This window comes from Podarcis tiliguerta (genome assembly GCF_965153285.1).
Source record: "Podarcis tiliguerta genome assembly, chromosome: 13".
Taxonomy (NCBI): Eukaryota; Metazoa; Chordata; class Lepidosauria; order Squamata; family Lacertidae; genus Podarcis; species Podarcis tiliguerta.
In genome coordinates, this window is record NC_139546.1 from 25,946,102 (window position 1) to 25,971,682 (window position 25,581).

The 25,581-nt window shown below is 46.4% G+C and overlaps 3 protein-coding genes across 13 annotated transcripts in view; 1 reads left to right on the plus strand and 2 right to left on the minus strand.

The window, feature by feature from the left end:
- Positions 1–15,025, plus strand: part of IKZF3 (IKAROS family zinc finger 3) — an 84,555-nt gene extending 69,530 nt beyond the window's left edge. For all 3 annotated transcript variants that reach the window (XM_083408686.1, XM_083408685.1, XM_083408687.1), the window contains exon 9: positions 14,519–15,025. The gene's annotated coding sequence lies outside the window, so the exon portion shown is untranslated. The remainder of the gene's footprint in view (positions 1–14,518) is intronic.
- Positions 2,874–13,714, minus strand: LOC310661990 (retinol dehydrogenase 8-like). The gene is made up of 6 exons (XM_083408777.1): positions 13,288–13,714; positions 10,830–10,991; positions 7,981–8,160; positions 6,067–6,160; positions 4,802–4,985; positions 2,874–3,249 (listed from the first exon to the last, which is right to left on the minus strand). Exons 1-6 carry the CDS (start codon positions 13,382–13,384, stop codon positions 3,010–3,012), a joined length of 957 nt encoding a protein of 318 aa, XP_083264903.1. The 5' UTR covers positions 13,385–13,714; the 3' UTR covers positions 2,874–3,009.
- The window catches only part of GRB7 (growth factor receptor bound protein 7), a 77,967-nt gene continuing 66,389 nt past the window's right edge, over positions 14,004–25,581 (minus strand). For all 9 annotated transcript variants that reach the window (XM_083408635.1, XM_083408637.1, XM_083408636.1 and 6 more), the window contains 8 exons: positions 24,446–24,556; positions 23,490–23,588; positions 21,836–21,916; positions 20,842–20,958; positions 20,173–20,233; positions 18,405–18,492; positions 16,807–16,900; positions 14,004–15,853 (listed from right to left, as the gene is read on the minus strand). In XM_083408635.1, coding sequence (XP_083264761.1) covers positions 15,707–15,853; positions 16,807–16,900; positions 18,405–18,492; positions 20,173–20,233; positions 20,842–20,958; positions 21,836–21,916; positions 23,490–23,588; positions 24,446–24,556 — 798 coding nt within the window. In that variant the 3' untranslated portion in view covers positions 14,004–15,706. The remainder of the gene's footprint in view (positions 15,854–16,806; positions 16,901–18,404; positions 18,493–20,172; positions 20,234–20,841; positions 20,959–21,835; positions 21,917–23,489; positions 23,589–24,445; positions 24,557–25,581) is intronic.

The following is a 25,581-nucleotide window of genomic DNA, read 5'->3' on the forward strand; positions in this document are numbered from 1 at the left end:
GTGGAGATGCTCCTTCAGGTATACTGGGCCGAGGCCGTTTAGGGCTTTAAAGGTCAGCACCAACACTTTGAATTGTGCTCGGAAACATACTGATATGTTTACGTTGTTCCTTTTTATTATTTCCAGAAAGTATTCTTCATTCGACTTCTGCTATTACATATTTTGAGGGCTGTTTGAGGGTGATTAGGGAGAGAGGGCAAGGAGAGAGACTGAGGAGAAACGGGCAGCACACAAGGGCAACCTTGCCATGGTTTTGCATTTGTGTGCGATTTAAAAACTGTTAGGAGCAACAACAACCAGAAAACAACCAAAAAGTACACCTTGATTCAGGACTCTCAAATGCTAAAGGATAAAGAACGGGTGGTACCATGAGGTAAGACTTTGAGGCAGGAGGCCAGAGCCCCACTCAGCAGAATGACAGGAAGATGAGAGTTGGCTTGCCAAATTTTGAAGAAGGCAGTGATGACTGGTGCCCATTGCAACTGGTAGGTAGGAAGGCAGAGAGACTGACGGAAGGTGGATCTGGAACTGGTGACAGGAATCGCCAATCCCTGACTGGGTGCAAATAAGAAGGCAGGCAGGTGGGGGTTGGGGGGCTGGCTGAGGATGGGCTTGAGGTTGGTGGGGCAGGCTCCCATTTGCCCTAATGGCCCCGTGTGTGTTGGAAGTCATATGACTATTTAAAGAGCCCTCCCATCAGACCATGAAGACCAGAGACTGAAGTTACCCCACTGTGGTACCATGGAGAGTGTTTCCAAAGTGTACTGTGGATAGGGATACACAAATATGTCACTTTTGGTTTCAGTTCCCTATAAATCATAAACTGATGAGGAAAAGGGAGAGAACTGAACCTTAGAGTGGAAAACATGAGAATCCGAAATGGACAAAATTTACCCATCCCTACTCTCCACAGGATTCACAAACGGACTCTTCCTTAGGCTGGTTTCTTCCCAACTGCCAAGGTGTGTGCCAAGCACCTCTGTGAGCTCAAAAAGGGATGGATCTGGGTGGGTACACACATACACACAGGGGTCCCCTGCCTCAACACCACAGCGGATCCTAGCCAGAGAATTTGGGTAGTGATGAGAGAGATAGCCCCAACATGCTGGCACCAGTGGCATAGTGTGGGTTGTCAGCACCCAGGGCAAGGCAAGTAATTTGCGCCCCCAAACCCGTGGATTTTAGCACTCAGAGAGCTGCAAGCGCAAGCGCGCCCCCCCCAGATGTTGCGCCCGGTGCGCCCGCCCCCCCCGCACCCCCATGCCACGCCACTGGCTGGCACACACAGAACCAGAATGGATAGCCAGTGGCCATTTGTGCCACAGGTGCATCTTCTCTTTGCAGCGGCAAAAACTTGTAAAGGTTGAGATGGAGAGGGGAGGAGCTCCTTCCGATTGTGTTATTGCTGCTTCTGGATGGTAGAGTCAATCACCTGGGGCTTCACTCTTTTGCAGACCCTCCAAGTGCCCCTATTTTCCAGGGACGTCCCTGATTTAGAGAAGCCATCCTGGTTTCTGATTTGATCCCAGAATGTCCCGCTTTTCCTTAGGATGTCCCTATTTTCATTGGAGAAATCAGCGGCGTAGCGTGGGGGGTGCAGGGGGGGCCAGCCGCACCGGGCGCAACATCTGGGGGTTAGGGTTAGGGGGCGCAAATCCACGGGTTAGGGGGCGCAAATTACCTGCCTTGTCCCGGGTGCTGACAACCCACGCTACGCCACTGGGAGAAATGTTGGAGGGTGTGGAATTATCTGACCCCCGAGCTGTCTGAAGGCAATCCTATATTAGGGAAGGGGTTTTTTTAAAATCATTTAATGTTTTATTATGTTTTTATATATGTTGGAAGTTGCCCAGAGTGGCTGGAGCAACCCAGTAAGGTGTGTGGGGTATAAATAGTAAAATTATCCCATTTTGGAACGGGAGGCCCCTATTTTCATGTTGGAGGGCATGTCTTTCAGAGATGTAATAAATTGGTTTCTTCCTGCAGGACCTCCGTGGTCCCTTCCTTCTCTCCCCAACCACCTTTCTGTTCCTCCCAAGCAGGAGTGGTTGTGGGAGGTCAAATGCAGGCCTCCAGACCCCTGCATCTGATCATCACCCCAGGCCACACCCCTTCCCTAGGCCACACCCCCTCACCAGCCCTGCTTCTTTGTGCCATCCTCGAGTGTTTTTGCCTGGCTGAAATGTGTCATTGAACTCTCTTGCTTCCCAGCAAGGAAGGTAAGAGAGGGATGCCTGAGCGCATGTAGAAACTAGCCTCCTCTACGAAGGTAAAATTCACACCTGTGGGAGGTGTGTGAATTACGCTTTTCCAGTCCACACAGGGTAGGCTATTTCATTTCTTCTTCTTTTTACTGCTATCACATTGACCACAAACAAACAAAAAGAGCAGCAAGGAAACCTCTTTTTTTTGTTGCTATTGCTAATTGCAGCAAGGAGGGGGCGGGGAGAGAGGATTTTTGTCAGAATCACGCCAGGGGAGGGTTAAACCTCGAATCTGGATGGCAATTCTCTCCCCCCCCCCCCTTGCCTGGGATTAATTTCTCTAATCCCCCCATGTGGCTGCAAGCCACTTGTATTTAACATATTGCACAGTTCAGCCTTTATTTGTTTTTGTTTTTTTGCACTGCTGCTCTTTGTCCTAAGAGGTGAGACCAGTTCACAGATTTCCAAGTGGTTTGCTATCCTGGGACTGCTCAGAGCCATGCCTTCCTGGCTGCTGCTGCTGCTCCTACTCAGCTTCTGCATGAACACGGGCCTTTCAACCTCATCTCTGGGGCAATTCAAAGGGAGAACGGGGGTTAAAGCATGCAAATAAACACAAAGCAGGGCTCCAGGGTGCGAATTACAAAAAACAAAAAGCCTAGTCAGAAGTAGTGAGAATAGAATTGAGGGTTTTAAAGTGTTTCAAATGTGCGAACAGAAAGTTTGGTAAAAAGAGAAGTGAATCTGTTCTGGGATCTTCCGTTCCCCAGTCTCTCTCTCTCTCTCCGGCCTCTGAAGGGCCTCCTCATCTGAAGCCCAGCAGCCTGGCTCCTTGCCTCATTTTCTGGGCTTGCCAGCGGATCAGCCGAATGGCCTTCAGGCTGACGTGCAAGAGGGTATCATATTTGAAGACCATCTTGTAGAACGAGTCGGTCATCAAGGCCCCGGTGGGGTCGGCGTGCTTGAGAGCCGTCATGGGCGTGTAGATGGCGTTGGTCTGGTGGCGGAAGGGCGGCTTGGCCGTGGTGATGACCTTCAGCGTGTGCTGCGGAGGGGAACACAGGACACCCACGTGAATAAATGCCAGGGGACATCCACACAAAGGCAGAGCTGGGAAACCTGTGGCTCTGCAGATGGGGTTGCACTCCAAAGCCCACCCTCCCTCACAATACCTGAAGGAGCGTCTCCACCTCCATCGTTTAGCCCAGACACTGAGGTCCAGCTCCGAGGGCCTTCTGGCGGTTCCCTCCCTGTGAGAAGTGAGGTTACAGGGAACCAGGCAGAGGGCCTTCTCGGTAGTAGTGCCTGCCCTGTGGAACGCTCTCCCTTCAGATGTCAAGGAAATAAACAACTATCTAACTTTTAGAAGATATTTGAATGCAGCCCTGTTTAGGGAAACTTTTCATGTCTGATGTTTTAGCACTTTATTATTATTATTATTATTGTCATCAACATCATCATCATCAATTCTGTTGGGAGCTGCCCAGAGTAGCTGGAGAAATCCAGCCAGATGGGTGGGGAATGAATGAATTAATAATAATAATAATAATAATAATAATAATAATAATAATAATAATTTGACACCAGAGGGAGCTGCTGAGCAACCGGGAACCTGCAATAGAGAAACTCTGTTGTTACGGTAAAAAACAAGGTAAGGAGCATTTTTTATTTGCCAGTATGCCCTGTGACGTTTTAGAACTATATATCTAATATCTTTCTAATAACATTAAAAAGGTCAGTGTAGATCCAGCCTTAGTTGATTAATCAATGGAACCTACTAAAACTCCTACGATTAATCAGTTGACCACATCCGCTATATATTTTGGAAAGTTGTTTGTTCTGTATGTGTTCAGATACCTTAACCAAATTTTGCAAGATGGTTTCTGTGATCAAGGAGCAGGTTTCCACCCGTGCTTGGACACAACTTGAATCAAGATGGCAGACTGCACCATTCAATACTGCACTGTTGTGGGTTTTTTTGTTTGTTTCTTTGAATTCTTGAGCAACATTGGGTGAGAGACTGTTAATTTGCATCTAACCAGTTGGATGGGAGGCTGCCTGCTTTCGATGGGGTTACATTCCTTCTGAAGGAGCGGGTATGCAGTTTGGGGGTAATTTTGGATGCATTGCTGCTGCTTGAGGCTTGGGTGGCCTCAGTGGCACCCCTACCTTGACAGGGATAGCCTAACAACTACAACTCCCATCATCTCTAGCTAGCAGGACCAGTGGTCAGGAGCAATGGGAGTTGTAGTCTAACAATGTCGGGGGCCCCAAGCTTCAGAATGGTTGCTTTAGACATGGGCTTAAAGCTTTTATATTCTCACAGACTTTGCCTGTGGTGTGAACCAGCCAGGTTGTCCATTCTACTGAAGATGCTGTGCTGTTTTCCCCCTATGCTTGGTTCTACAAGTGCTTTCCAATCCTAAAATGTGCAGCGATCTGGAATTTTGTGTCTTGAGCAGCATAGAAATTCCTGCAAGTGATGATGATGATGATGATGATGATGATGATGATATACCGGTAATGATGATGATGATCATCATCATCATAAATGGCAGCCCTTGTCACACATAAAGAAGACATTAGTTTTTTTTCACCTCAGCTACATCTTCAGGGGTCTGGCCCAAGCTGGAGAAGATGGCCTTTGAATTTTTCAGGTAGACATTGGTGAATATTTCTGCAGTCTCAGGATCCGTCTGGGAATAGTCAGCTTTCTCTGCGTCTTCATAGACCTTCATCTCAAACTCGGTCACGACTGGGCCAGGCTCTATCAAACTGACACTACAAGCCAAGCACACAATATGTAAGGCTCATCCTTAAGCCAGGCATTCTTTTCTGGTGCCTGTGGGGTCCTCCCTCCATTTCAGCTGCGAGGAAGGGAGCCACCATGTTCCAGAAGAGGCCAAGTCAGGTTATGAGCAATTGTTGGAGGGAGTGGAAGTGGCAGTGAGAAACGGCTGTGCTCGATCCAACTAAGTCATACGCAGAGTACGCCCATTCAGATCAATACAGATGACTAACCTCAGTCACCCTGTCTATTCTGGGTATGACTGTAGCGAACCATGACTGAAAAAGCGGCTAATTTGGAAGCTATATTGGGGGGGGGGGGGAGAACGCCAATCCTAAATATATACTGTTCAAAATCCTTTATTTATGTACCCCCCCCATGCCTTAGCTCCTATTTGTGATTCTTAAAAAAGCAGGCTGGATTCAACATGGCCTGCTAGCAAAAGAAAAAGAAGAGAAGAGAAGAGAAGAGAAGAGAAGAGAAGAGAAAAGAGTCCAAAGGGAACCCCCACAGAATTATTAGAATTGCAGTTTCGTGAGGGGAATAGGGATCTCCTAACAATTTTCAGCGCACTTAATAAACTACAGTTCCCAGAATTCTTTGGGAATGGGAAGCCATGAATGCTTAAAGTGGTATAGTACTGCTTTAAATGTGTGGTGAGGTTGTCACCCCACTTTGAGACAAATGAGCCATAAATAAACTTGAATTCTCCCTGTTTCCCCACTTACCCCTCCTGAAGAGCTAAACTACCCAAAGGGAGATGCTAACTCTGATATGATCAGAGTGAATTTCATCTGACCACCAGCTGCTTTATCCTGCGAATAGCACCACTATTACCATTATTTAAAGTGACCACTCCCCCCCCCCCGCCATAAATTCATGAAGTGAAGCTCTTCCGTTCACTAGGCTCTTTCAACCAGAAAAAAGCTACCCCTGTTGAACTCCTTCCGCTTTTGCAGCTGTCAAAACCGAAGGAGACTTGCCAGAAATGCAAAAGAAGGCAACCCTAACTGTATAGACATGGCAGGGGAGGAGAAGGGGTCTAAAAGCATCACTTGCCGATTAGCCACTCACAAGATATTGAACTTGAGTGCCTGGATGATGAGGCTTTCGCAGAAGCCCTCAATGGCAAATTTGGAAGCTGTGTAGATGTCATTGAACACGATGCCTGAAAAAGAAGAGATTAGCAAGAGGCTGGACATAGACAAATCCTGCAGGTAGACCATTCTGATGGCCAAGTGAAACAAAATTAATTATGTCCTCGTTTATTCAGGCATCAGATTTATTGTATGAGCCACTGGCTTTGACAACTTTCAGGCAACATTTCAATATAAAATGACAGTTACACAAGTTACAATGGAGGGGTGTGTGTGTGTGTGTACATACACAAACATATACAGAGAGAGGGGGCATGCGTACTATACAGAGTACAGTGGTATCTCCGGTTACAGACACTTCAGGTTACAGAATCTGCTAACCCAGAAATAGTACCTCAGGTTAAGAACTTTACCTCAGGATGAGAACAGAAATCACGCGCTGGTGGCACAGCGGCAGCGGGAGGTCCCATTAGCACAAGTGGTACCTCAGGTTAAGAACAGTTTCAGGTTAAGAACGGACCTCCAGAACGAATTAAGTTCTTAACCCAAGGTAACACTGTACTATAAAATCTTAACTTAAACAAGAAGAAGAAAAAAAGACCTGTTATCTGCTTAAATTCCCCTACACCAGCCACCCTGATCCTTTTTTGCTACTTTCACATGGAGTTTATGTGCAGCTAAAGTGTTTGGCACTCCAGACAGCAAGTGAATAAGCCACATTTTGAAGGTTTCTCTCTCTCACACACTCCTCCCTGCAAGTGAAAACTGGCATGGCAAAATGGGCTGGGATAAAAATTCCCCATATGTGCTAGCTATTTACTTGCAGGGGTTTTTTGTTTTTGTTTCTGGTTTTTATTTTAGATGAGAAAATATTCAAAATTTGAGTCTGTCCTTCTGCCCCCTTGGGATTTACTCACCTCATTCTGCTGCACATGTGCAAACAAAGCCTTAGCTTGCTAAGAAAAAGATATAGACCAGGCTTCCTCAAACTCGGCCCTTCAGATGTTTTTGGCCTACAACTCCCATGATTCCCTAGCTAGCAGAACCAGTGGTCAGGGATGATAGGAATTGTAGTCTCAAAACATCTGGAGGGCTGAGGTTGAGGAAGCCGGATCTAGACGATTTATTAAGAGGCTAGGTCTGTCAGTGGCTATTGATCCTAATCTTAAGGGAGCCTCTGTTCAGAGAACATCACAAGAGCCCACTGCCTCCGAGGAAAGACCCACCCAGCTACCCTCTCCTCACCAGTGATTCTCAGCCTCTGGCATTCAGAGATATATTGCCTCCGACCGTGGAAGCAGAACAGAGCTTTATCTTACATGAATCTGTCTCTGGAGGTGGCCTCCCTCAAAACATCAGATACTGGTGACAAACAACACAGAATGGCCATCATGTTTTGCTGTTTGTGTGTTTCCCAGGAGATGGGAAAGTGCCTATATGTACCCTTTGACTGATTTAGCTTAGTAGGCAATGTTCTTATGAATGCAGAAGCCAGCCATTGTAATAGTTATTCTGTATTGTGTCTTCTTTTAAATATATTAATGGTATTTAATTGAGAGGGCAGCGTATAAAGAGCTTACTTATAAATAAGTAAGTAAGGCATTGAGGTTGAGTCACAGGAAGCAGGTGACATGGAAGACTTAGAGGAAGATGCACCAGTCTGAAATTTGGCAAAAAAATACCTTATTGTCTCTCTTCATAGGAAGAAAACAGACACAGGGAACTCCCGACTTCACCCAGATGCAAATCAGCTCAGTGCCACCTAGTGGGCTAAGCTGCATAATGCACTATCCACACAGAAAGGAAATTGCTTCTTAAAATCTGGGCTTGCGAACAAGGCTGAAAAAAGCTTGTGTGAATGAAGACCTAGGCAAGAAAACAACAACCTTACCTTGCAAACCCATGACACTGCTGATGACCACAATGTGGCCGCTCCGCCTTTTCTTCATGTCAGGCAGGACCTCCTTAATCATCCTCACCACGCCAAAGAAGTTGGTCTCCATGATGGCCTTCATCTCTTCGATAGTCTGGCACTCGATGGGACCAATAAGACCAACTCCAGCATTGTTGACTGCAACAGGCAGACAAAAGATCTTATTGTGAGCCCCACCCTTGGTGTTCAGTGAGAGGAAGGGAGCAGTGGAAACAGGCTGGGGCTGAGGGAGTTGGAGTCCAGCAACATTTGAAGGGCTGCCGTTTCCCACTCTAGCCCAATGGTAGAGCCAATTCCAGTCCCTTCCCATGTTCTCAGACACTTGGGGAAACTGAGAACTGCTTCACACTGACGACTAAATGATTGCCACATTAAACTACAAGTGTGTAACTGTAGAGACAGGTAATCCAGTTGGCATTTCACAAGATATTAGAAGAGAAGAAGAAGAGTTTGGATTTGATATCCCGCTTTATCACTACCCTAAGGAGTCTCAATTATGGTGAATTCTGGTGCTGGAGGAGACTCTTGAGAGTCCCATGGACTGCAAGAAGATCAAACCTCTCCATTCAGAAGGAAATCAGCCCTGAGTGCTCACTGGAAGGACAGATCCTGAAGCTGAGGCTCCAATGCTTTGGCCACCTCATGAGAAGAGAAGACTCCCTGGAAAAGACCCTGATGTTGGGAAGGATTGAGGGCACAAGGAGAAGGGGACGACAGGGGACGAGATGGTTAGATAGTGTTCTCGAAGCTACCAGTATGAGTTTGACCAAACTGCGGGAGGCAGTGGAAGACAGGAGTGCGTGGCGCGCTCTAGTCCATGGGGTCACGAAGAGTCGGACACGACTAAACGAATAAACAACAACAACAAAGGAGTCTCAAAGCGGCTAACATTCTCCTTTCCCTTCCTCCCCCACAACAAACACTCTGTGAGGTGAGTGAGGCTGAGAGACTTCAGAGAAGTGTGACTAGCCCAAGGTCACCCAGCAGCTGCATTTGGAGGAGCGGGGAAGCGAACCTGGTTCACCAGAATATGAGTCTACTGCTCTTAACCACTACACCACACTGGCTCACATTAGGCCAGAGCTGTGTGTTTGTTGTCAGCTGCATGTCTGGGAATGGCCATCCCAAGACATTTTGTTGCCTGAGGCAATCAGAAAGTGGTGCTGCTCCCCTCCACCTGCCAAAGTCACTGTGCAGAATACCTAAAACTGCTCAAGTTATTCATCTCTTCGATGGTCTCAGACCAAGGCTGAGATGGAAAATCCCATCGGGGCCGTGCAAGTAACTTACCATGCTAGTAAAAATGTAACAGATAACCATTTACTGGCCTTTTATGATACCTAAATTCAGTTGCCTCTCTCTACCTAATAGTGCGGTCACACTTTTCTGGGAAATTTGGCTGCTTTTCCACCAAAGAAACGTGATGGGAGCAGGGCAGCTTCAGGGGGGCAGGGGAACGGTTAACCCTTTCTCCACCCACACTCTCTCCTACCAGACAAGATTCCAGAGCCGCCTTTCCATTTCTGGAATGCCAGGGTTTTATTTGGGGGTGAGGTGGGGAGCAGCAGTAGCAAAGATGACATTGCATCTGGTAAAATGAGCATTCTGCTGGGAGCTGTTTGACCTGCGGTCGTCCAGTCACGAGAGTCGCTCCTTGATTCTTCAGTCTCAAGCGATAACTGCACATGCACACCACCTTACTGCAAAATTTTAAGCAGCTACTGTGTGGTTTACACCCACAGAGAGTGAGCATTATTACCCTGCACAACTGTGATCTTTTGCTAAGGACCTAAGCAACCCTTGGCTTGAGTGTTGTTCTAGTAAGTTCCTAATCCAATCCGGAAGGCTTTAGATTGGCACAGCACGATATGGGTCTAAGGAGTGTAGGCAAAATGGTCACATTGGACCCTATTGTTCCATTATTTTCCAGAGGACAACCCCCCTACACCACTCTATTTATCCCTACCGCCATCCATCTCTGGTTAACATTCTTGCCCTACATAGATCACAATAATCTGACATGCAATGTCTTCTTTTTCTTTAATCATAGTCCCAGACTTGTGAGAGGCTCTACTAGGAACCAATCTGGAATCTTGTGGATCTCTCAGGGCCCCCAGAAATGACTTGAGTCCCCATTGCTTTAAAAAATTGGGTCTAGTAGACCCAAATCGAGTCACCCAATTTGAGTCTCACAAAAAAGTGGCTAATGTTTTGCCGTATGTATTTCCACAATCTCCAAGTTTGAGAGTCAGTAGCACAAATGATGTCAATGTGGAGTGTTGAGGTAAGTTGGCTATTCTGCTGTGGCTAATGTAGTCTCCTCCACCACCACCACTTTTAAAAAAGTGGTCAAAATCCTAGAGGAATAAAAATGAGTTCATAAGCGGATACCAAAAATGCAAACTCATGGAGAATTTGTGGCGATGTGTCGTGGAACAAACCCATTGAAGAAGATAACATAACAGTGGTTACCCAGACTTCATTGCTGGTTGTGAAGGGCCCCATAACAGTTTAAGATTCAGGGCCCCCAAAATGTAGGTCCACCACTGGGTGTGTGTAGGAATTAGCATACACGTGCACAATGTAAAGATCTAGGGAAGTCCCAAGCAAGTCCTTCCATCTCCATCATCTTACTGCCGTTGCTGCTACCTCACCCCAAGTATTCCTTCTGGGTTAAAAAGAAAGGGAAAAGAGAGAGCCCACACTTATTTTTGGTGGGGCAGGGGTTCTGATTCACTGCGCACCTCCTTCTAACACAATCCTTACTCCGGGTGACAGATAATGCAGCAAACCTTTTGGATACTCACTGAGGATGTCAATATGCCGTTGGGGGATGCTGTTGACGCAGCTGCGGATGGATTTCTCGTCGCAGACATCCAGCTGTTTGATCTCCAGCGTCTTGTTGAGAGCAGCCCCCGCAGCAGTTTCCAGCTTCTCCTTCTTGGCCACATTCCTCATTGTGGCAATCACTGGAACACAGGAGCTTTTGTCACTCAGTCCCAAACCATCCTCGGTTCCACTCCAACTTTGGGACCAAAGCTTTTACATTGCATTTCGCCCCAAAATGGCCAAACCCTCATAGCTGGGGCTATAAAGGACATTTTTTAAATTCCCAAAGTACCCAACCTAAGTTGCCAACTTTTAAACTGGCTGCAGGAGCTGTGCTCTAGTTATCTCCTGCTTGGACTACTGCAATGCGCTCTACGTAGGGCTACCTTTGAAGGTGACCCGGAAACTGCAATTAATCCAGAATGCGGCAGCTAGATTGGTGACTGGGAGTGGCCGCTGGGACCACATAACACCGGTCTTGAGAGATCTGCATTGGCTCCCAGTACGATTCCGAGCACAATTCAAAGTGTTGGTGCTGACCTTTAAAGCCCTAAATGGCCTCAGTCCTGTATACCTGAAGGAGCGTCTCCACCCCCATTGTTCAGCCCGGACACTGAAATCCAGCGCTGAGGGCCTTCTGGTGGTTCCCTCATTGCGAGGTTACAGGGAACCAGACAGAGGGCCTTCTTGGTAGTGGTGCCCGCCCTGTGGAATGCCCTCCCACCAGATGTCAAGGAAATAAGCAGCTATCTTATCTTTAAAAGACATCTGAAGGCTGCCCTGTTTAGGGAAGTTTTTAATATTTAATGCTGTATTGTTTTTAACACTCGATTGGGAGCCACCCAGAGTGGCTGGGAAAACTCAGCCAGATGGGCGGGGTATAAAGAAATTATTATTATTATTATTATTATTATTATTATTATTATTAGCAGCAGCAACAGTGTGGCCTAAAGCCTTCAACTGATGGATAATGTTTATTTCTATGTTATGATATAGTTCACCTGCTAATTTCAGTGTATCATGCTGCTCTTAAGGGCACAATGGCAGGCTTGTCCCATCCCCCCCTTTTCCTGGTGTTCAAGTTGGCAACCCTAAACCACAATTCTAAATTTCAATCCTGGAAGTGCAGGTTTTCAAAATGGCTGAATAGGAAAACACCGGAGGTTCAGTGTGTGTTTTTTTAGATTTAGTTTAAGTCTGAGTTTCCAATTAAAACTGGAGCTAGAGAATAGAAGGCAGTAGACAAAATCGACAGATTTTAATTCTTTAGCAGCTGTAAGGTGATGCATCACCAGAATCAAATTTAAAAGCTACTACAATACAATCAGCAGCTAATTAAAAAGCTCGCAGCCAGACTACTAATGATCCCTGCATTTGTTTGATAACACACTCATTCTAGGAAACACTCAAAACCAGAGTTGGAAGCTCAGCACTGTGCAGTCAGAATAATAATAATAATAATAATAATAATAATAATAATAATTTATTTATACCCAACCCATCTGGCTGGGTTTCCTCAGCCACTCTGGGTGGCTTCCAACAGAATATTAAAAACACGATAAAACATCAAACATGTTTGAGGGAGGGAGAAAGGTTGTTTTCTGCTGCTCCAGAGAAGCGGACACGGAGCAATGGATCCAAACTACAAGAAAGAAGATTCCACCTAAACATTAGGAAGAACTTCCTGACAGCAAGAGCTGTCCGACAGTGGAATTTGCTGCCAAGGAGTGTGGTGGAGTCTCCTTCTTTGGAGGTCTTTAAGCAGAGGCTTGACAACCATATGTCGGGAGTGCTCTGATGGTGTTTCCTGCTTGGCAGGGGGTTGGACTCGATGGCCCTTGTGGTCTCTTCCAGCTCTATGATTCTATGATTCTATGATTAAAAACTTCCCTAAACAGGATGTTAAGAGATGGTCCTGTCTCAGGGGTACAGGGCATGTTACAGCCTTCAGGTAACTATTTCTTATATCCATGGCAAGTTCATTGGATCAACATGCTGGTAACTATGAATATAAACAATTAAACAGAATTATGCGTTTAATTTGGAATTTACCTTTTCGCTCCATTTTAAATTGTCGTTTTGGTGTTGCATTAAGTACCGTATTTGCTTTCAAATTGCATAATTGTTCTGTTCTTACCCACCCTGGGACGTCATGGTGAAGGGAGGGTAAGAAGTTGAAGATAAGATAGGTGCCCTGAATACCCTCATCCAGGCTAGCAAAGGGCTCTCTACACCACCACCACCCATGCTAAATGCTGGAAACTTAGAAGCGAATCCAACAGGAAAGAAATTGGAAAAGCAAACAACCTGATCATGTCATTTTGTGTATCTGCATCAGATTAAAAGGAAACTAGGCAGAGAGAAAAAAATCAACTGTATTGTACACATTTTTTTAAAAAAATGTTGTTTCACAAAACACTGTTTAAAGAAGCTCACCTTTGAACCTCCTCTGCTTGTCCTGTGCTAGTTTCACAGCCAATGCCAGCCCAATCCCGGATGAACATCCTGTTATCAATACAACTTTGGGAGCCATGGTGGCTTGTGCTGAGGAGGCAGAGGTAGCCTCCAGAGACCAGGTCAGTGGCTTCTCTGGCTCCTATAGAGAAGGCTGTGGGCTTCTGGCAGCTCTGCGATTTGCCCTCACATCTTCCCCAGTGGGTCCCTCTTCAAGGATCTTAAAAAAGGCCAGCTAATTGGCCAACTCCCAAGGCCTTAATCTCCTGGCCATTGCTAAATCCCAAATGGATTTGCATGGCAAATCCTGCCTAATCACTTCCAGGCCCGACCACTCGTGATGCACAAACAAAACCACGAGACTTGGCACACAGTATGCAAACAGGGAAATGACATTGCCCAGAGTGCCTTGCGAGAAGCATCACCCAGCATGCTTTGCTTTTAGTATCCCCATATCGAAATTTCAAGTGTAACCAATGCCATGGTGCTGGGCTGGAGGAAATCAACAGTGACACTCCTTTCTGACGCAGTCTCTTTTTTTTGTGTGATGGTATCTGGGTGATTCAATATCTAGAGAGGCCCAAAGAGTAGCACTGAGAGGCGAAACTGATATATCAGTAACAAAAATGGAGGAAGCCCGGCGTTGGCTTCACGCTCATTCCTGCCTCAAGGGCTGTTAAGGATAGGGAAACAAGAAGTTATCAAACATAAACTTTTATTTATGAGTAAGAAGTTTTGTGTGTCTTAGATAAATAAAGAGATAAAATAATCTGTTGATTCTTTACAGGGTGATCTCTGCTATTCATTTAATTGGCTGCTCTTAGCTTGTTCTTTTCTCACAACTGATCTTGTGTACAAAATCAAAGCAAATGTATGAAAAAAAATACAATTTATTATCATCACTTATATATATATACACAACTCATCACAGTAGATACTGGCCTTATAGATTTGCATGACATTAGTGGCAGAGCCTTCCTGCTTCTCCTCCTCCCCATCCCAGGGTGTTTTTAAAATCCCCTTTCATGTAAGGGGAGAAAACCAATTCTTCCTACCTCGATTCCTTGCCTGTGATGCTTAGATGCAATAGCACAAGCCAACTCACGACAAAACCCAACAGCTTGAGAGGATGAGAGCTGGGGATTATAGCACAGTGGTATTGGCCATATTGCACCAATAAGAACGCTGGCGGTGTGTGTGTGTGTGTGGCGAGATCTTTGGGTTTAAATGTATTCAGAATGGGGTGTCCGGAGAGAGTGCTGAAAGGAATATCCCTGTGTGTTCAAGTGGGGGGAGCAACTAGGACTAGAACCAAGCAACTTCAAATCTGTGTTCCTCTGCTTTTCTGTGCGAAAAGACGCTTGGGACTGCAGACTGAAGAGATCCCTGGGAAAGGATAGCCTCCTGGGCGATGCCAATAACCCACCCACCCACCCATCCTGTGTGCCTCTTCTAATCTGGTAGAGCTATAAAAAGTTCCAGTGAAGGCTGGGTCTTTGCCTGGACAACAGCTGGAGTGGGGAGGGGGACAGCTCAGTTGGTAGCACATAAAACTCTAATCTCAGGGTCTTTTTCCTTTTCATCTTCAGTTACTGTCACCGGAATCCCTCCTGACTCTCCACCAGCCTTCTGCCCATGGGCCCAGCATCCCAAGAGGAGACTGCCGCTTTAAATAAGCTGCAATGCCAAGCACCAGAGAAAAAGAAGAGGAAATTTCCCTTTCCTAACAAAGGTGAGGGAGCTCCCAGAAAATCTAGTGCTGGAGGCAGGCAAACCTCTGTCGCTGTTGTTAAAAGAGAGCTGGAAGTTAGTGTGCAAGAGGCATCGCTTTCCGTGGCGTGTGCATCCAATATTTCTTTTGTCCCCCGCTGTTGCCTCCGGTCAAACAGGTTTTCGAAGCGATGCAAAACCCACAACAAACCTGAAAGGCAACTCCCAGAAAATGAGAACACATTAGGAGGCAGGAGGACTGAAGTAGCAGCAAAATCTCTTGTGTGCGGTACCAAAACAAGCCCTGGATCAGAGATGTACACAAAGCCCCGAAGTGGAGCCGGACACTCGGCGGTCAGATGGACACCGGTTCCCTTTCATGGTGGAAGCTGCCCGCCGACAGAGCCGTGTCCTCTTAAGAAGTGAAGTGCAATTGCTGCGACCTCGAATCCATCCTCGAGTCTGCTCAAAATCTAGAGGCTTCCGATGACGGTGTGGTGGTGGAATGGGAAGGTTCAAATCGGGTCGCTTGCAGCAGCTGAAGTTTATTAAGGAGCAATTCAAAGTTCGGAGTCGATCCCGGTGTACAGAGTTCAAAAAAAGACCTGCTCCCCAGACCCCCCCCTCTCCCTGTCACCGGCTGTGGCCAATCTGTGGGGCACAGGGAAAGGCCGCTTGGGAAGACAGCCTATCATAAGGCGACGCTTGTGCAGTAGTGCTTCAGCTTGCAAGGCAAGATGCCGCGGTTGATCTGGTGGAATTCCACCAGCTGGATCAAGTCAGCAAAGCGGGTCTGGCCATCGTCCATGGTGTAGTAGAGGTGTCCGTCTTCTTCACTCTGAAACCCATAAAAGATGGTGAGTTGCTGGCAGGAGGGGAAGGCGCAGAAGAGAATAAAGAAGGGGTTGTCAACCTGGTCCCTACTGCCCACTAGTGGGTTCTACGGCACAAGCTGAATCCTGCTTCCACTGAGCACTGGTGGGCGGTAAGGAAAGTTTACCATCAAGAAAGATGCATTAGTGGGTGGTAGGTATAAAAAGGTTGACTACCCCTGGAGTAAAGCAAGGCTGCAGTGGAGTCTGGGCTCAGTTTTCGGGAGCACACAAAGTAGTAGTAACTGTGCTGCAGGCCAGGGCCATGTTCCACCCCCCACTCTCCACAACTAGTATTAGGGTCCAGGCTGGCTGGAAACGTGCAGGTCTCCAAAGCATTCCTGACTGGGTGACTGTTCAGTTCTCCCACTGCTGGCAGGAAGGGGTACTGCCAAGATGTCTTTCCTGCCTTATACACTAGGCTGAACAAAATAAAAAAATTCCTTCCAGTAGCACCTTAGAGACCAACTAAGTTTGTCATTGTTATGAACTTTAGTGTGCATGCAGAAGAAGTGTGCATGCACACGAAAGCTCATACCAATGACAAACTTAGTTGGTCTCTAAGGTGCTACTGGAAGGAATTTTTTTTATTTTGTTTCGACTACGGCAGACCAACACGGATACCTACCTGTAACTTAGACCAGGCTAGTTTGCTTAATTATGCTCATTCTTTTGAAGCCTGTCTGGTAACCACGTTCCCTCAAACTCAAGATATTTCTATATCTTTCTCACTCTCTCTCGTGCACACTCCCCCCCCCCCCAAACTTCTAAGTTTGTTTCCCTGCTCATGCAAAGCGGGCTGCATGCAGGTGCAAGGAGCTCGGGCATATCTTGGTTTCTTTCCTAAGCCAGGATTTGACTGTCCAAATGCAGCTGTTATAAAGGCAAGCTTTGTACGTTCTTTAATGCGACCACTTACCGGAAGGATAAGATAGTGCTTCACCTTCTGCAGGTGGCAGAGGGACAAGACAAAACCTTTGGGGTTCCGCTGACTCTCCCGCAGCAGGAAGACCCTGCAATCGGCAAGACAATAGGAAGGCTGTTAAAGGCACATTGCACCTCTTCCTCCGCCCACAAGGAGGAGCAGTGCAGTATGTGAGCCGAGGTCCAACCCCGCGGTCCTCTCGCACTAACATCTTCAAGGCTCCATGCTCATGATTATCACACCACTAACACTCAGTTCTGGTCCCCACCTCCTGAAAAAAAATGATTTCAGGCTTGCATGAGTCATATGGAGCTATTGCTGTCAAGATATCTCTTGCTGAGCGCATGATCTGGATTGCATGGGCTGGTTGAGGGTAGGAAGGGGTAATTATGGTGGTGGGCAAATGGCTCTGCTTCTGGGAAGCTGACCTTCAAGTCTCTAAGGCTGCAGGTATATTTGCACCTACCTGGGAGTAAACACAGTCAGTATTACTCAGTGCTTAAAGTGAGGGTGGGTGGGGAAGAAGGAAGTGAGATGGTTTCATTTCAAATTAAGCCCAACTCTTTAGCCTGTGGCTCATTCGCCATTTTTATAACCATGCAAACCTCGTGGCTCTCCAAACATTGTTGGACTACAACTCACATCATCGCTGACCATCAGCCATTCTGGCTGGGATAGATGGGAGTTCAATAGCATTGGGAGGGTCGCAGGTTCTCTACCCCTAATGTGATCTATTTGCCAGTTAAGCCTGACTTCGTAGATTATAGCCCGTTATAAACCACAACCAAGAAAAGAGAGTTACTACATGAAGTCAAAATCATGAATGAACGTACAGTCGTACCTTGGATCCCAAACGCCTTGCGACTTGAACGTTTTGGCTCCCAAACACCACAAACCTGGAAGTGAGTGTTTTGGTTTGCGAACGTTTTTTGGAACCCGAATGTCCATTGCGGGTTCCGTGGCTTCTGATTGGCTGCAGGAGCTTCCTGCAGCCAATCAGAAGCCGCGCCTTGGTTTCTGAACGTTTTGGAAGTTGAACAGACTTCCGGAACAGATTCCGTTCGACTTCCGAGGTACAACTGCAATTCATTCAAGAACTGGAAGAGGCAGCAGGTGGACAGGCAGGTGGGCAGTTAGAAAGACAGTTTCCTCTTCCCCTAAGGTGCAAGGCCTCATCCCCAAGGCTGGTTTGGGAAGTGGTGCGAACACAAGGTTAGCCACAACCCACAGCTATCCTGTTGTTTCTACGAAATACTCCATATTGGTGCATTTTCACCAAAGCCACTCTTAATCCGCATTGAGAAGAAGAAAGGCCAACTGCGTTTTAAGCTGGCAAAGTGCTCACAGCATAAGCCTGGCAGAGGCTCTGCTGCGATGGGCTTCAGTTGTTTGAGAAAGAAGATTCTGCCTTTGCAACTGCCTGCCTCTCCCAGCTCTAGCCTGGGTCAAATGGCTTTTAGCAATATTGATGTAATCCCGTTCTGTACAATAACCCTGGGATGGGAAGGGTTGGCACTATGTGCAAGTATACATGCATATAGGATAGTGTTGCACAAGCGTTGTGCGTTGGAGAGACGTAGCAAGCAGCCTACCCGTCCACCAGTCCCTGCTGAACGATAAGGCGCTGGGTGTCTTCTCTAGAAATGTGTCCGTGGAACCATGGCTGGGTTCTGTGAATGGCTGTAGAAGGAATGGAAAGAGCTTTCAGAAACTTAGCCTTGATTGGAGTGTTAAGAATGTATTTGTTGCAATCACAACCCCTAGTCTTTGCAGTGAGGGTTGCTGGGGTTCAAGATAACTGGAAAACCCATCCCTTCATCCTAGACATGTGGGGCTGGCCAGGATTATTTGGCACTGGAAGGTAGAGCAAGGCAGCATTTACATCCTCGGCAGCCTTGCGTACCCCTTCCTATCACTTAATATGAGCCAGCGTTGGGTGTTGGTGCTGTGCTGTAGCTCAGATAAAACCATATAAATCTGCACATGCAAAGAGACACACTTATCCAGCCTGCCCCTTCACACGTTCAACATTTCATGCAATGGTATTTATAGATGGTGGGACAGCCAGACGCGAGCTGTAGCCTGGCTTCAGATGAGCCCCACAAAGCTTGGCCCTTTATAGGAAATGCTAAATTAGGCAATTAAAAAAAAAGTCTGTCACTTAATTACAATCCTCTCTAAAGCTGTGCGCAATATCCTCGGTGCCAAAGGAAGGAAACTAAGAACAAGCTCAGTAGAAGATAAAGTAAAGTGTATGTATAAATATGAAGAAGCTCTGCAGAAGGGACATGGAAAAGAGCTAAGAGCCTCGGATAGAAGATCACCAGGTTGATGGGCTATATGGAACTGACAGAAAGGACTGACAGAATCCGAGACCAGGGAGAAGAGACGGTGGAAGAAGATTGGAAAAAAATTAAAAATCTATTTAGAGAAATATTGTAAAATTAATGAATGTTAGGAAATGCTGGAATGAAATTACATGACTTTAGTAGAAACATTATAAGGAGTTAAGTATAAATAAATTTTAAGGTTTCGATGGAAAGATAATGCTAAAATAAATTAAGATAATTAAATGACAGAAAGCAGTGAAAAGAGGGAAAGGATTTGCAGATATAGTTAATAACTGGAATACAAAAAAGGGAGGTGTGAGGAGGTCGAGGAAATAAGTTAATGAAAGATAAGGATAAATATTGGATGTGTTTTTAATTGTTTTTGCTTTTCTTTGTGTTTTGATGTATTGTGTTTTTTGTTCTTTTTTATGTATTGACTTTTTTCTCTTTTCTACTTTTTTTCTCTTCTTTTTCTTGTGCTTTTTTTCCTGTAACTTTTAAACTTCTAATAAATATTATTATTATTATTTTTAAAAAAGCTGTGTGCAAGAAATTTTCAAAAACCAGAAATCAGCTAAAATGCCTGCTGGGATTTAGTACAGCACTGTTGAATTGGAAGGGACCATGAGGGTAGTCCAACCCTCTGCAATGCCAGAATCTTTCTGCCCAACGTCGAATCCACGACTCTGAGACCAAGAGTCTCGTGCTCCACAGACTGAGCTACCCTTGCCCTTCCCTGAACCTCTGCTATCAACCATTCACCGGCTGTTAATACTACATTTTCAAACAAAGAAGGGGTTGTGTTTTACGCTAGTGATCTGCGACAGGTGAGAGGGCCGCAGCTCAGTGTCAGAGCACGCAAAAGGTCCCAGCTTCAATCCTTGGCATTTCCAGGTAGGACTGGGAGAGATGGCCTGTCTGGGGAATTGCCGCCAGTCAGTTGTAGGTGATACTGTGCTGCTTGGAGCTGAAGGCAGCAGCTCCAAGTGGTTGGAGCAGAAGGCAGGACCCAGGGTCCCTCGGTACTCACCAGCACTGAACGAGGAGCTCTGGAACGGGGTCGGCAGGCTGTATCGGTGCGTCGTCTTCTTCTGAAGCGTGGTGGGGAAAACGGTGGAGGTTGTTTCAGGTATGTTAAGCTTGCCATGTTAATTATCATTTCCCTGTTCCATATAAGAGTGCCCCCCCCCCAATAGCAACACGTTTGTTTATGTTAAATTCTGAATTTGGATGGGTGGCCATGCCAGCAGTCTGCTGCAGCACCAAGAACAAAGAGAATTGGTGCTGACCTTTAAAGCCCTAAACGGCCTCGGTCCAGTATACCTGAAGGAGCATCTCCACCCCCATCATTCTGCCTGGACACTGAGGTCCAGTGCCAAGGGCCTTCTGGTGGTTCCCTTGCTTCAAGAAGCCAAGTTACAGAGAACCAGGCAGAGGGCCTTCTTGGTAGTGGCGCCCGCCCTGTGGAACACCTTCCCATCAGATGTCAAAGAGATAAACAACTACCAGACTTTTAGAAGACATCTGAAGGCAGCCCTGTTTAGGCTCTCCACATGGGTGGAGCTCAAACTGTGGAGTTTAAGAGACCGCCCCATGTAATACCTGCTTCAATAAAGACACCCAATGTAGTGATCCCCATTACCCAACAGATTGCCAGGCTCCCTGTGATCTCTAAGAAGGAACCAAACAGCAGACTCACCCTCCACGCCTGAGCCTCCTCCAACGCGACTGACAGGACCTCGTTGGGATTCTCAATCACCCGGCCCGTACAACCCGAGAAGTCCATGGCCACCAAGGTGTTATCCGACACGCTCCGCTATGGGATTGTTTTTTAGAAAGGGTTCAGCAACAGATCTCTACAATAATAGTAAGTGACCGGTCCCGAATGGCAGCATGCAAATTGCAATTCAGTTTCTAAAACGATGTGTTTAATCAAGTCTTGATGAATATCTCTAGGCCAGGTAATGACAGAGTCAAAAACACATATACAAGAGCCAGTGAAAAGCAAATTAATAATACCTGAAATAGAAGAACATAACCTGCCAATTAAAATAAATAAATCCTTCTATTTCCAGTGGGGGAGGGGGAAAGCTTGCAATCCTGGGGAGTCTCCAATGGGAGAGTATTTCAGATTAGGTGCCTTCTTTTGCTGTCATGTCTTGGTGCAGAGTGGTTATTACTGACAGCTCATAGTTGAATTTAAGGATCATAAAGTACCACAAAGCAGACAGGGATCCTCTGGGGCTGAACACTGGGGTTGCCCTCAGTTGGCACACCAAATTAGCTCCTGGCAGGAGATGTTCTTATGTAGCCTTAAAGGCCCAAGGCAAATGCTCAAGTGTATAAAAATGCATGCATCAGGGAAAGTGCAGGAAAACCCCCCATATATTAGTGAAAGCAACATACAAAAATGTTTTGTATTGGGGAAAACTGTTAGGAAAAACACATATCTTAAGCAAAATTGCACATCTTGAGCAAAAATGCATCAATTCGGAGAAAAGTGCAGTGTACGAATTTGTGGGCAGGCTTTTGAAACCAATTTCCAAGCGGATGTGGAAGGAAACTAAGGACTGGAAAAATCAGAAACGGAAATTGACAGGGAGGTGTGTCCTTCCTTACTCTACAGACATTATGTTTGCCTTTATCCACTGATAATGAAAATCTCTGAAACACCGTCATAGCAGGGAGCTTACCAGGGGTACAGGCCCGATCCACGCTGTTTCTCTTTGCCGTGCTTGACACTGCTGATAGTTTCTGTAGAGCTGTATGCCATACTGCGGAAAGGAGAATAGCTATTGGTATCTGTGAGGTAGGCAAACCTGTCAGCATCAGCCCAGCATGATCAATATTCTAGGCAGTGACCATGACATTTACTAATTGCTAGAGCTGGGTGCAACACTTCATACTGGGAAATATTTGAGGGATTCTTTTAAAAAAACAAAACCCTCTTTGAGATTGCATCTCTTACCTGGGATAAACCCTCACCTAACTCAGTGAAACTTAACTTTTGTGCAGATGTGTAAAGGATTGAACCAAGAGACTACATTTCCCATGAGGCAACCATCGCTGCAGGTCACCCCATGTAGCACCATGATTTTCAAACTTTCTACAGTCAAACCTCAGTTGTCAAACTTAATCCATTCTGGAAGCCCATTCTGCTTCCAAAATGTTTGACAACCGGGGTGCAGCTTCCGATTGGTTGCAGGAGCTTCCTGCACTCAAGCGGAAGCTGCGCTGGACATCCGGCTTCCAAAAAAACATTCAAAAACCAGAACACTTACTTCCGGGTTTTCGGCGTTCGGGAGCCAAAACGTTTGGTAACTGTTCCACAGGGAACTCTTTCCACACCCACACGTTTAGGAGAAGTCCGAGGCATCACCCCTAGAACCCCTGAATGTTGCAAGGGAATCTGGGCATATTCTAGGGTGCACACTAAATTCATATGGAGCACAAACTGGGGTCTTTCAGATCTCCCTGTTGCTCTGTGCAAACTGAAACCAACTAGGACCCCTCTGTGGCTGCAAACTGCAAATGAACTCTGGTCAAAAACTTGTTCCCCTCCCCCACACCAGGAAACCTTGTATTCGCGTTCTCTGCAGTCCACACATCCTCAGAAATTGTCAGAATATGCAGTTTGAAGTCTTCAGATGTAGTGAACTGGGTCTGAACATCAGTATGTCAAAGTTCAAATCCCAGTTAAGGGTCAAACTTGATGTGACATTAAATGGGTCTTTGTATTTAACATGTACAGTTTTTTGTGGTTTTTTAGGGCAAAAAGCAACTTTGCGGTGAGCAGGTTAATTAGTATTTGTAGCAAGGTAAAAAAAAAGGTAAAGTACCCCTGGATGGTTAAGTCCAGTCAAAGGCGACTATGGGGTTGTGGCGCTCATCCCGCTTTCAGGGCAAGGGAGCTGGCGTTTGTCCATAGATAGCTTTCCGGGTCATGTGGCCAGAATGACTAAACTGCTTCTGGTGCAATGGGTCACTGTGATGGAAACCGGAATGCACAGAAACGCCATTTACCTTCCCATCACAGCGGTACCTATTTATCTACTTGCACTGGTGTGCTTTCGAACTGCTAGGTTGGCAGGAGCTGGGCCAGAGCAATAGGAGCTCACCTCGTCGTGGGGATTCGAACTGTCGGCCTTCCGATTGGCAAGCCCAAGAGGCTCCGTGGTTTAGACAACAGTGCTACCCGCGTCCTTGTATTTGTAACAGACAAGGAGCAAGGAGCATAACTATTCCTTCTTATTCTGCAATCCTGATGAAAACCATTCCTTTAAAGTGACTCTTTGCATTGAGGAGGACTCTTCTATGGATGCCATATTTTAGAAGAGTTCCCTGTACCTTAAAGAGGCGGAAGGCAGCCATCCAGCACGTGCGACTTTGCTCGTCTTCGCTGCAGAAGAGCTTCAGGCCTTTAGCCCCACTTCGCGCCTTGCATGGCTGCAGAGGTAAGAGCAATAATCGTGCACATGAAATGTTGGTCAAAGACTGCCCCACCAACCATTTTTTGAAAGGTGTCAGAACTCACTTGCTCTAGGGATGAGCCCTGACCCACAGAACCCACTCCCCACCTGGATCAACCAAATCAAGAGATTAAATAATTAAATTCTCCAAAAGTATGCATCCACCAAGTCTGCATTTCTGCATAGTTTGATATTCTGATTTGCTATTCCGGCTTTCCTTTATTCTAATCATCCTCCATTGGGGCTCTGTCTGCCCCTTCTCTGCTCTGGGATTGGCTGGAAAAGCAATCAATCCCAACACAGGGGCACAGCAAGATAACCCGCCCTCGGGGAACGGTACCTGCCACATCTCTGCATGAGTTAGCGCTCTGGATTTGCCTCTTTCCAATTTCGAGGCATGCCCAGAAAAGTGATTCATGCAGAAACAGGAGGGAGGAATCCTGGGATGGTGGGTATAGATAGAGAGATAGAGATATATGTACACACACTGAAAGTAAGCTTTGTCAGGTGTAAGAGTGACATGTGTCTCCAATATTGTTATTTCCTAAATAAGTGTGCCTCAGTTATCACACTTGTGTGAAACACTGGTGTATAGTCAAGATTAAAACTTTTGGGTGCAGGGTAGGCACAATTTGACTTTATTGATTAAAAATCAGCATGTGTGTGTATCTTAATAATCTTGAAAGGCTGTGGTAAGGTTTGATTCTGGAGTCTGTCCAAGACATCTCATTGCTTGCTCTAACCATGGATGTATTTTAAGCACACTATATTATTGTATTACCACCAGGCACTTCTCTTTGTGCCTGTTAAAGGAGTGCTTCTCACCCTTCTTACCTTGATGCAAAAGCCATATTCTGTGGGGGTGCTGTACTGCTTTTTGCCTTGGGTGATGTAGTAGATATTGGATTCGTTTATGTCGACACAATACTGTAGATGTCGGGGGTCCTGGCATGAGGAAGACCAAAAACAGATAAAGTGTGAAGCTATGCTCTACAGCATGAGGGTCTACCCCACCCCTGACTTCTCAGTTGCCTGCTGAGGTAGGTACCAGGTGTGTTCTGTATATGCGTGGTCACATTAGCCTAAAAGAAGAATTTAGCATCCGGGTCACACTAGGACAGAGGTTTTCAACTTTTTTGAGTCCATGGCTCCCTTAAGCAGCTACATTCTTTCTGTGGCACCCCTGTGGGGCTCAGGAGCTCAGCTATGTCACCCCTTGCCTGCACAGCTGGCAGCTTCTTGCCCTTTTTCAAACACCCTCCCTTGTGGAGGGTTCCCTCAGCCTCCTCTCCCCTCCCCTCTCCTTGGGAATTCTCTGGGCAGCAGCTGCTGCTGCCATCCCTGGTCTCTGAGATACCCCCACCCCAAAGCTCACCTGCAGAGCTTATAGCCAGGGCTGCTGCAATAAACAGCTGTGCAAGTCTTTGGGAAGCAGAGACGCAAGAGGGTATTAGAGGAGGGAGGGAAGGGAAGAAAGAAAAGAAAAGAAAGAAAGAAAGAAAGAAAGAAAGAGGGACAGAGACCAATGTTGCCCCCAGCAGCCCTGACCATCATTCAAGGCACGCTACGGTGCCACAGCACACTGGTTGAAAACCACTGTGCTAGGCCAAGCACAGAATTGAGCATAGGTCAGGGATAGGAGACCCGATACCCTCCAAATATTGTAGGATTCCAACTCCCACCAGTGCCAACCAGCATAGTCAGGGATAATAGAAACTGTAGCCCAGCCACATCTGGAGGGACTCCCCCTCTTTCCCAGGACCATTATTCCTCCATGAATGTGGGAAGTGGAAATTTCTGGGGGGGGGTTAAAGAATTTTCTTCTTGGCTTAAATGCAAAGTAGCAGAAGGCTTTTCTTCTCTCTCTCTCTTTTTTTAACAAAGCCATCACTGACTGAGAGGGCAGTTATCTTTTATCTAAGAGCATCCTTAGGAATAATGGTAGGTCAAGACGTAGCACCACTCCCCTG

Coding starts and splice junctions, on each gene's coding strand:
- LOC310661990 (XM_083408777.1), bottom strand. CDS start 13,384: ATGGCTCCCAAAGTTGTATTGATAACAGGATGTTCATCCGGGATTGGG. Junction 6,161..7,980: donor CAGTGTCATGGGTTTGCAAG/GTAAGGTTGTTG, acceptor CTTCTTTTTCAG/GCATCGTGTTCAATGACATC. Junction 4,986..6,066: donor GCACTCAAGTTCAATATCTT/GTGAGTGGCTAA, acceptor CTTGGCTTGTAG/TGTCAGTTTGATAGAGCCTG.